The sequence below is a fragment of the Schistocerca americana genome, chromosome 2, assembly GCF_021461395.2.
Source record: "Schistocerca americana isolate TAMUIC-IGC-003095 chromosome 2, iqSchAmer2.1, whole genome shotgun sequence".
Lineage (NCBI taxonomy): Eukaryota > Metazoa > Arthropoda > Insecta > Orthoptera > Acrididae > Schistocerca > Schistocerca americana.
This window is the reverse complement of record NC_060120.1, coordinates 279,078,116-279,090,417: the sequence shown is the minus strand read 5'-3', so window position 1 is coordinate 279,090,417 and position 12,302 is coordinate 279,078,116. Positions and strand designations below refer to the sequence as shown.

Genomic DNA, 12,302 nt, shown 5'->3' with positions numbered 1-12,302 from the left:
ATGCACTTTTCACCTTGAATTGCTAACAATTTCGAAGGGAGTGTACGATAAAACTGTCCCATTCATTGGCAATGAACATGTCTTTTGCGTCATAATTCACAATTAGATTGTGCAGTACTGGCTTCCATTCTGGTGCTACATTTTCTTGCACATCCTTAGCTTCCCACACACTTCACTCGCCCCGACGTTGTGTCTAGCTTTGAAACTGGCCAGCCATCCTGTAGATGCTTTGAACTCCATATTCTCAAGCTCTTCAGCAACTTTTGAAGCCTCACACTGCAACATGGGTCCAGGCAAATGTAAGTTGCCCACAAAGACTTTGTCTTTCTCATTTATCTCAATTACCTTAATCTTTTTGTCAAGTGTTGGGAATACATACTTTTTGTTCAAAGTCATGTTGTCACTCAAGGTGTTACAAGTCAACTGAAACTGGCAGAAAATAATGCAGGTAAGGCATTTCTTTGGAATGCTTGACCTCACCTGGTAAAACCATTGTTTAAGGGGAAAACAATCATATCTTTCACATAACAGCATTGTCAAGGCTAACTATTTTCATATTAAAAGTAGTGTCCTTTTATAGTCATGAACAGCTAAGGTATACTGTAACACAGTAGTACTGTATAACATTTTTTCCCACAGCGTACAATGTATTGTTAATCAATCTATTTCTGCATTAGGCACATTACACTTTATACGAAAAATTAGCATAAAAAGTGCATTGAGCCTATCTGTGGCTATACTCTGCAAACCATTGTGACATTCATGGCAGAGGGTACATCTCACTGTACCAGTTATTGGGCATTTTCCCATTCCATTCATGTGTGGAGTGTGGGAAAAATTATTGTTTAACACGCTCTGTCTGCTGTAATTATTCCAATCTTATGTTCACGATTCCTAGGGGAGTGATATGCAGAGAGTTCAACAAACAGCAATAAAAATATTTGATCATTTGCCCAATAACATAAAAGTGTTTGATAGGTAGTGGAGCAATGTTTAAAAAATCTAATTTAAAATCATTTCTCCTGGACAACTCCTTCTCTTCCATTAACATATAATTTGTTCATTAATGTCAACACTAATCCTGTAAACTGACTCATTCTGCATTATTTTGATAAAAGAATTGTTCAAATGATCTATGAAACATGTAAGTAACTAACTAACTTGTCAGTAGACTTCCTCAAGATAGTTTATGTCTATCTTCAAGAGTCTGCCAGTCCAGTTCTTTCAACACCTCATCTCAGTGACACTCTCCCATGGGTCATACAAACCTGTGACCATTCAAGCTGCCCTTCTCTCTATACATTCAATATCCACTGTTAGTCCTGTTTGGTATGTGTCCCACACATCTGAGCAATATTCTAGGATGTGTTGCAAGTGTGGATTTGTAAGCAACCTCCTTTGCAGACTGATTGCATTTCCCCTGTATTCTACCAATAAACCAAAGGCTGTTGCCTACTATACCCACGACTGAGACTATATGAACACTCCACTTAATGACCCTACTAGGTGTTGGACCCAAGTATTTGTACGAGTTAACAGATTCAAATATGACACAATAATATTATATTCACAGGCTACTAAGTTTTTTCATTTTGCGACATGCTCAGTTTTACAGTTTTGAGCATTTAAAGCAAGTTACCAATCATTGCACCACTTTGAAATTTATCAAGATCTAATTAAATATTTGTACAGCTCCATTCAGACTGCACTTAGCTACAGATAATTGAATCACCTGCAAAAAGTCTGAGGCTACTATTAATATTGTCTGTAACATCATTAATACACATTATGAACAACAAGGGATCCAACACTCTCCACAGGGATGCACCTGAAGTTACTTTTAGACGTGTCGATGACTCTCCATCCAAAATAACATACTGTGACCTCCCCACCATGAAATTCTCAATCCAGTCATGTATTTTGTCTGATACCTCATACGATCATACTTTTGATAATAAGCATAAGTGCAGTACTCTTTCGGGAATTGAGAAATACAGCAACTACCTGACTGCCTTGACCCATGTCTTTCAGGAAGCCATATGAGAAAAGTGCAACTTTGGTTTGACTTGATTGATGTTTTCGTAATCCATACTGGTTGGCATGGAGCAGATCATTCTGTTCAAGATACCTAATTACATTTGAGCTCAGAATATGTTCTAAGATTCTACAAGAAATCGGTGTCAAGGATATTGGACGATAGTTTCGTGGATCATTCTGCTGCCCTTCTTGTAAATGGGTGTGGCCTGTGTTTTCTTCCATCTACTGGGCACAGGTTTTTGTTCAAGGGATCTATGAAAGATTACAGTCAGAAGAGACGCTAGCTCAGCCACAAATTCAGTATTGAATTTGATATGGATTCCATTGGGCCCTGGACATTTATTCACGTTTAACAATTTCAGCTGTTTCCCAACACCCCTGACACTAGTATTTATTTCACTCATCTTTTCAGTTGTATGAGGATTAAATCTGGGCGATACTTGTAGGTTTACCTACGTAAAGTAACATTTGAAAACAGGGTTAAGCATTTCTGATTTTGCTTTACTACTCTCCATTTGATTTCCTGTCTTGTTTATGAGTGACTGAACAGTAATTTTGGTGCCACTAACAGCCTTTACATACAACCATAATTTCTTTGGGTTTTGTGAAAGACCATTTGACACTGTTATGCTAAGGTAGTCACTGAAGGCTTCACACAATGCTCTCCTCACTGTCACTGCATCTTTCTATCCATAGCACTAGGCTTTGTTTGCACATGTGATGCAGTAGTCTCTGTTTCTTTTAAGTTTCTTTACAGTGACTCTATACCATGGAGGATCTCTCCCATCATGAACTGTTCTATCTATCCAATGCATAGTCAAACAATGGAAAATCCAGGATGGAATGTAAAAATTATATGAAAACGACAGTTGCTACTCACCATACAGCAGAGATGCTGAGTCGCAGATAGACAAAACAAAAAAATTGTCACAAAAAAGCTTTCGGCCAGCAAGGCCTTCATCAAAAACAGATGACAGAAACCCATACACACACTCCAGCAAATGCAACTCACACTCACAACTGCAGTCTCAGGCAACTGAAACCACACTGTGAGCAGCAGCACCAGTGTGCATGATGGAAGTGGTGACGGTGGGGATAAGGAGGAGGCTGGGTCAGCAGGGGGGGGGGGGGGGGGGGGGGGAATAGTGGAATAGTGGGATAGGGCTGCAGGTTACACGAAAGGGCAGGGGAGAGATTGGAAGGAGGGGGGGCGGGGGGAGGGGTTAGCAGAAAAGGAGACAAGTGAAAAGACTGGGTGTGGTGGTGGAATGAGGGCTGTGTAGTGGTGGAATGGGCACAGGGAAGGTGGTGGATGAGTAAGGCCAGTGACTAACAAAGGTTGAGTCGAGGAGGGTTACTGAAATGTAGACTGTATTGCAGGGAAAGTTCCCACCTGCGCAATTCAGGAAAGCTGGTGCTGGTGGAAAGGATCCATGTGGCACAGGCTGTGAAGGAGTCATTGAAATGACGGATTTCATGTTTGGCAGCATGCTCAGCAACAGTGTGGTCCACTTGTTTCCGGGCCACAGTTTGTTGGTGGCCATTCATTCAGACAATCAGCTTGTTGGTTGTCTTGCACACACAGAATGCCATTAGGCAAGGGGTTGGGAGCAAGGGTTGTGTCCGGATGGACGAATATATTGTGTAGGTTCGGTGATGGCAGAATACCACTGTGGGAGGTGAGGAAAGGGTAGTGGGCAGAACATTTCTCATTTCAGGGCACAACGAGAGGTAGTTGAAACCCTGGCGGAGAATGTAATTCTGTTGGACCAGTCCTGGGTGGTACTGAGTTACGAGGAGAATGCTCTTCTGAGGCTGTACTGTGGGGCTTTGCAAGGTGGTGGGAGACTGGAAAGATAAGGTACAGGAGATTTGATTTTGTACAAGGTCAGGAGGATACTTATGGTCTGTGAAGGCTTCAGTCAGACCCTCAGTAAATTTCGAGAGGGACTGCTCGTCACTGCAGATGTGGAGACCACGGGTGGCTAGTCTGTGTGGAAGAGACTTCTTGGTAAGGAACAGGTGGCAGCTGTCGAAGTGAAGATATTACAGAGGGTTTGTGGGTTTGATATGGACGGAGGTACTGATATAGCTGTCTTTAAACTGGAGGTCAACATCTACCCACCTTCCTAGATGTTGACCTCCATCTTGTCGCATCTGAAGTGACGAACAGTCCCTCTCAAAATATACAGAGGGTCTCACTGAAGCCTTCACAGACCGTAATTATCCTCCAAACCTTGTACAAAAACAAATCTCACGTACCTTATCTTTCCAGTCTCCCACCACCTTCCAAACTCCCACTGTCCAGCCATGGAGGAGCATTCCCCTTGTAACTCAGTACCACCCAGGACTGGAGCAACTGAATTACGTTCTCCGCCGGGGTTTCAACTACCTCTCGTCATGCCCTGAAATGAGAAATGTTCTGCCCACTATTCTTCCCATGCTTCCCACAGTGGTATTCCAACATCCACTGAACCTACACAATATACTCATCCATCCTGTCACAACCCCTGCTCCCAACCCCTTTCCTCGTGACCCATATCCCTGTAATAGACCTAGATGCAAGACCTGTCCCATGCATCCTCCCACCACCACCTACTCCAGTCCGATAACAAACATCACCTATCCCATCAAAGACCTGTGAAACCAGTCATGTGATCTGCAAGCTAAGCTGCAACCAGTGTGCTGCATTCTATGTAGGCAAGACAACCAACAAGCTTTCTGTCCGCATGGACGGCCACCGACAAACTGCGGCTAGCAAACAAGTGGCCCACCATACTGCTGGGCATGCTGCCAATCATGACATCCTTCATTTCAGTGACTGCTTCACGGCCTGTGCCATATGAATCCTTCCCACCTACACCAGCTTTTCTGAATTGTACATGTGGGAAATTTCCCCACAATGCATCCTATGTTCCCGTAACCCTCCTGACCTCAACCTTCGTTAGTCACTGTCCTAACCCATCCAGCCCCTTCCCTGTTCCCATTCCAGCACTATACAGCCCTCATTCCACCATAGCACCCAGTCTTTTTACTTATCTCCTTTTGCGCTAACACCCTCTCCACTTCTACCCTGTCCTCCGTATAACTTGCAGCACCTCACTGTCCAGCACCCCTACTCTACTATCCCTCCTCATCCCCACCCAACCTCCTCCTTATCCCCACCCGGTCACCATTCCCATCATGCACCGGTGCCACTGCTCGCAGTGTGGTTTCAATTGTTTGAGACTCCAGTGGTGTGTGTGAGTTGCGTTTGTGTGAGTAGCAACTTTCCAGTGCTTAGTCAACTATTCTTTTAAATTTAAGCCATAGTTCCTCTCCATGCTCCTGTCCTGAGCTAAAAGTTTGATGTTCCTCATTGAGACTTGACACTACTGTTTCTTTGTCTAGTTTGCTGAATGTACAAATCTTTCTGCTTGTTTTAGTTGTTTTGTTATTCACTGTTGCTATAACTGCCTCATGATCACTGATACCAGTTTCAATGTGAGCTTCCTCAAAGAGGTTAGGTCTGTTTGATTGCCATAAGATCTAACATATTTCCATTGTGAATGGGGCTCTGAACTATCTGTTTGACATATTTTTCAGAGAAAGCATTCAGTAACATTTCACAGTATATCTTGTCATGTCCACCACTAACAAAGCTACAATAATCCCAATTGATTGCTGGATGATTAAAATCTTCTCCAGTTATTGCAGTACAATTAGGGAACTTATGTACAAGCAAACTAAGGGTTTCTCCAAAGTTTTCGGTTACGTCAAGAGGAGAATCTGGTGGTCAGTAAAAGGACTGTATTATAATTTTATGTTCATCCTTGATACTGAGTCTAGCCGAAACAATCTCACATGCAGCTTCTATTTCTATTTTGGTGGATTCGATTTTCTTGTCTACTGTGACAAATACCGTCTCCATTTCTCATTTTCCTATCCTTTCAATTGAGGTGTTTTTCTTGTTGTGAGTTGATTTTAAGTGATTGACGTATTGCGCGATCCAAGTCTTTACTTGTTCCCTTGTAATAACAGTTACTTTCTTTCCTGAATTTCGCAGTCGCTGCCTTTCCTCTTGATGTTGTTGTCCTGCTAGGCAGTGCCGCATATTTGACTACTGACTTCTTTTCCGACTGCAGAGGGGCTAGGGCTATAAGAGACTTCTACATTTAAACAACTCACTACAAAGCCACAAAACATGGTACCTGTTATTTCCAAATCCATGTCATTCATTACACAGGATATTGTTTTCATTGACAAATTCCATAAGTTCGTCATATATAACTTTTTCTAATATTTTAGAAATGAAAGAGGAAATTGTGATGGGTCTGTAGTTATTAACATTATCTCTCTCACCTTTTATGTACTGGGATAACTTTAGATGTTCTCCATACATCAGGGAAAAGTTCCTGCTTGAAGTGAGCAGTGATATAAGAATGTACGTATTTCAATTAGTGTGCTCTTCTTTAAGATTGTTTCTGGGACACCACTTGCATGAATGTGTGTGTGTGTGTGTGTGTGTGTGTGTGTGTGTGTGTGTTTCTATTTTGGAAGAAGGACTTGGCTACCACATCTTGTGAGACAGAGGTGATGTTCACTGGCACTCTACATGCACTTACTTTATATTAATTGTCTTGGGCGTTTTTATTTAAGTTTATCATGCTAGCAGCAACACCTGTGCTAAGTTGTTAAATGTGGTGACTACTTTCAAGTGATTCATTGCTTCTTTATTTTCTTGTGACAGTGTTCTACTTTTACACAATGGAAAATCCAGGATACAATGTAACTACAATATGAAAAGGAAAGTTGCTACTCACCATATAGCAGAGATGTTGAGTCACAGACAGGCACAACGAAAAGACTCTCACAACTACAGCTTTCGGACTTTAAGGCCTTCGTCAACAATAGACAACAGACACAAATACACACACACACACACACACACACACACACACACACACACAAACACACTCACTCATGGAAACGCAACTCACACACATGACTTTTTGTTGTGCCTATCTGCGACTCAGCATCTTCGCTACTTGGTGAGTACCAACTTTCCTTTTCATAATAGTGTTCTGTTTTTTTATGATTCTATATTTTCATCAGATTGACTTTTTTAATTATAAATGTATTCATCATTATGCATTACTTTTGCTATTATTGTCATTTTTCTTAGTGTTTCGGAATATTTTGTATTAAATAATGGAAGGTCTAGGATGGAATAACAACAATATTATGAAAACGATAGATAGCTACAAACCACGTAGAGGAGGTACTGAGTTTCAGAGAAGCACAATGAAAAAACTGCTTAGCATTTAAGTTTTTGGACAAAATGTCCTCCTTCCAAAACAGAACACAAAGACGCACACACATCCAAGCAAGTACAGCTACACACACACACACACACACACACACACACACACACACACACATGGTTGCCAGGGCCCGGCCAGGCACAGTATCCCTGTGTGAGTGAGTTGTGTTTCCATGAATGTATGTGTTTGTGTTCTATTTTGGTAGAAGGACTTTTTGTTCAAAAACTTAAATTGTATGAGGGTAATCCCAAAAGTAAGGTCTCTATTTCTTTATAAGTACAGAACTCTGTTTGTGTGGCAGTTGGTCACACTGTTACGACGAGTGCTTCGCGCGCTGTGTGTAAACAAGCGGCTTTCGGCCATTAAGGCCTTCGTCAACAATAGACACATATACTTACACACACACACACACACACACACACACACACACACACATACTCACGCAAATGCAACTCACACACACGACTGCAGTCTCAGGCAACTGAAACCACACCGAGAGCAGTAGCACCAGTAAATGATGGGAGTGGCATCTGGGTGGGGGTAAGGAGGAGGCTGGGGTGGGGAGGGATAGTATGGTGGGGGTGGCAGACAGTGAAGTGCTACAGGCTAGACGGAGGGCAGGTGAGAGGTAGGGAGGGGGGGAAGTAACGGAAAAGGAGAGAAATAAAAAGACTGGGTGTGGTGGTGGAATGACAGCTGTGTAGTGCTGGAATTGGAACAGGGAAGGGGCTGGATGGGTGAGGTAAGTGACTAAAGGAGATTGAGGCCAGGAGGGTTACAGGAACGTAGAATGTATTGCAGGGAAAGGTCCCACCTGCGCACATCAGAAAAGATGGTGTTGGTTGAAAGGATCCATAGGGCACAAGCTCTGAAGCAGTCATTGAAATGAAGGATATCATGTTCGGCAGCGCACTTAGCAACTGGGTGGTCCACTTGTTTCTCGGCCAAAGTTTGTCGGTGACCATTCATGCAGACAGGCAGCTTGTTAGTTGTCATGCCCACAAAGAATGCAGCACAATTGTTGCAGCTTAGCTTGTAGACCACATGACTGGTTTCACAGGTAGCCCTGCCTTTGATGGGATAGCTGATGTTAGTGACTGGACTGGATGCTGTAAGTTACTCAATAATATAAAGCTCTGCCATGCTGTGTAAGAGCAGTTCCATTAGGTGTTATGAATATATCAGCTGTTCCATATACCATGTACATAACACATATGTAAACACTTCAGTGTTTATATCATTATTCGTCTGCTCTATACTGTATATGATACATGGAATAGCTGTGAATTTATCAGCTGTTCACTTCAGGGTTTACATCATTATTTCTCCAGCTCTGTAATGTAGATGGTACATGGAATAGCTCATACATTCACAACACCTAGTGCAACAGCTCTTACACAGATGGCACAGCTTTATATTGGGTTGGGTTGTTTGGGGAAGGAGACCAGACAGCGAGGTCATCGGTCTCATCGCATTAGGGAAGGAAGTCGGCCGTGCCCTTTCAAAGGAACCATCCCGGCGTTTGCCTGGAGCGATTTAGGGAAATCACGGAAAACCTAAATCAGGACGGCCGGACGCGGGCAGCTTTATATTATTGGGTGGGTTAGAATATCCCATAATGCTTGAAAATGAGAACATGCCTAAATTGTAATGGTAATAAATAATGTTTTAACAGCCAAAAGTGGATGATTTCACTAAAAAATAATTTTTATACTGAAATATAAATGATTGTAGGAGTCTATCTAAAATACAGTGGGTGATAGAGACAAATTGTTTGCTTATTTTGAATCAGCGTGTTTCACTTATCTCAGAACAAGTGATGGATACCAAGATATCACCAATTATTAAAATTTGTTTTCCAGTTTTATGATCAGTTCGACCCTCCTTCTTGAAAATAGGAATGACCTGTGCTTTTTTTCCAGTCCAGTTTTGAGTGCAAACAAGTTGTTTATAGATATAAAATTTCTGCTTATTATTTTAACCAAAATACTTGAGTAACCTTTTTATCAACAAAATAGATAAATTTCATTTTGTTTACAGAACTCCACTACAGCTAAGAGAGAAAATTCAGTTCTGTAATAGCACTCTTTCAATTTCAAAGTGACTATTTTTGATTAAATTGTATGTTACTATTCACTGCTCAATAAGATACAAAAAATAAAGTAGCTCATTTTGTGACCACTGATGATAATGTTAGAAGTTCTTGGGTATTGATAGTACCTCCTGCATACAGCATCTTCCAGTCCAACTTAAAGACTTTACGCTGAGGCCTTCTTCCATGAAATTGAACCACGCAGGCAAGCACAGCAAGCAGACCAAAGTACCAGATTATAAGAGTGAGTGTGATGCAGCACCAATATCCAAGAACTTTCAGTTTCAAAGTAGCTCACTGCTTTCATCTAAGTCACATTATTTTTTAACTAAAAAAATATTTTACGCACCATCTTACCTCTGCAACTAAAACAGATAATTCATCAATAGGTTTTGATGACATATCTCCACAAAGCAATACTTTCTGATAGTTCTGAGATGTTACTGGCTCTTTGTAACATTTGATAAAATAACAACATTTTGTTTTACTGTTAACTGGGAAACTGTTGATAGGTATAAGCTGTCCAGCAGTATTGACTGTGACAATTAACAAATATTCTGTTGTCTTATCCAAAAAATCCATCACAATTTTCTGTAACAAAATAAGAGCGGAAAGAAATGTAATACAAGTTCAACAGATGTCAATACTTTCTGAGTTAAATGAGTGACTACAGCATTGGCATTGACATAAAACAGCTGCTACCACCTACCATAAAAATCAGCAAACTACAGAAAAAATAGCTTTTTGTACAGCTCTCACTTAGAATGAAATGTTAAAAGACTGTCATTACTGGAGGAAATGGTTTTCATAGCTTAGTGATAAAGTGACCACAAAAATGTCTCCATTTATTCATTCCTCATGTTCTGTACGTATCCCAATAGGAAGGTCCTGCCTCTTAAGCCGAAGTCACTAACTTATGCTTTCATGATGGAGTTAGACTCAGAGGTATGTTGATCCGAAGCCCAGTGGTGGAAATTTTTTACTGTCAGTATTTGGCCAGCAGGGAGATGAGGGGTAGTGGTGTAAAATTCCTGATCACCAGTATCTGCACCAATGTCTTGCATTAAATTTCCATCCACGCTGCAGTGTCTCATAAAGTAAGAGACACACAATACTGTTGATGATGACCCATCCAGCAGATTGGGACGCTAAACTCAACGGATCGCTTGGTGCTATTCGAAAGTAGTATGCTGTGTGCCAGCACTGGGTTTCATCCTTTTTGTTCACTTCATCCACAAACTGAATACTACACTTACGAGGCTCAACACAGTCATCAAGTCAACACGGATACACACTTGACACTACATAACAGCTCAGAGGAAGGCAACAGCAAACCACCTACACTAGGACCTCACCTAGGAGTGGAATGCAGGATTCTTGCATATGTTCCCCCGCACTCATTCCGTAAGAATGGGACTACTTTGGCTTGACAGCAAGAATGAGCTGCTTTCAGGGAATTGAAATAATCCAAGGCATGCATGAAAAAAGAGAAACTGAATCTGCACACTGTATTAACAATGAACTATCACTAAATTCTTAATACTAATCGTTCCCATCCCAGCTAAATGTAACCTAGTCAATTACTTTAAAAAAATGCTCCTCCCTCGGTTTTATTAGATAACATCTGTATATCTCCTACTCGTAGCTTTTTTTTTCTTTGGAAAAATACACTATTATTTTTTGAATAAAATACTTACCTTCATTTGTAACAACAGATACCTGTTTACAATACACTGCTGTAAGTCGCACATCTAAACATTGGCACTTACAATGCAGCCAACTGGAAATTTTAATCCTTTAATCCAGATGCATAGATTATTTGTAGACTGGGTGGCTAAATGATGCAAGCTTTTAATTTTCTTCTGGATTTTCTTTTCCTTCTGATCTTGCTTTATGTTAGACTGGAGCTTGTTGAAAGACTTTCCACCAAGGTCTGAAAGTGCATTCTGATTCTATACAATGAGACAAACTCTACATGATAATTAGTTTTCTGTGCAGTATTTTGATTGTGCAAATCCCATTTCAGCCGAAACTAAATATTATTAGAAGCCATATGCAATATTAAGCAAAAAAGTTCTGATAAACATGTGTAACAATGGCAAGGTCCTTACAGAGGCATCCACAACATGTGCTGTTATATTCTTTACATATTGTAATATTCTCACTGCTCCCTTCTGTAGTATAAACACTTTCCAAACTTCAGTTTCATGTCCTAGATATTAATTTATTAAGACAACAGGAAATGAAAATATGGAAAATTAACCAACACCCTAGCCTTCTCATCAACACTATGAAAAATACTTGTAAGTAACATTAGCATTTCTTTGCATTGACTCCATTTCACTTTTTATTAAGGATGATCCCAAGGAATTTTACAAAAAGTGTTTCACTTCGCGTATGACCATTTATTTTTATATCTGTAATTAGAAGATATTTTTGTCTTGTATGAAGTTGGATTATGTAAGTCTGTGTGAATTAGGACTTAAACTGTTGACTATGAACCAGATGTAGTCCTGTTCGACTAACATTTGGGTCATGTATGGCAAAGATTGATTTCACACCCTGGATTTCATGCTTATATCATCAGCAAAAATTACAGTTTTTGACTGTGCTTTAAATCTGTTTGGAAGATCAGTTCTATAGGTCAACCTAAGCAACAAACCTAATACCAAACCTTGTAAGACCCCACAAGTAGTGTCCTCCATTCTAATATTAGCTTTATCCCTGGGAGACAGTTTGTTAATATGACTTATTGCTTTTTGATATGAAAGCAAGAATTCACCCATACTAAAGGGGTGCCACTGATCACAAAATATTTTATTTGACAAGTACTTTATGGTCCACACTGTCATGGTCTCACAACACTTCAA

At 40.6% G+C, this 12,302-nt stretch overlaps 1 protein-coding gene across 1 annotated transcript in view; it reads right to left on the bottom strand.

The window, feature by feature from the left end:
• The window catches only part of LOC124593960 (dynein beta chain, ciliary-like), a 746,507-nt gene that overhangs the window by 696,783 nt on the left and 37,422 nt on the right, over positions 1–12,302 (bottom strand). Inside the window, exon 3 of the mRNA XM_047132308.1 lies at positions 9,790–10,023. Coding sequence (XP_046988264.1) covers positions 9,790–10,023 — 234 coding nt within the window. The remainder of the gene's footprint in view (positions 1–9,789; positions 10,024–12,302) is intronic.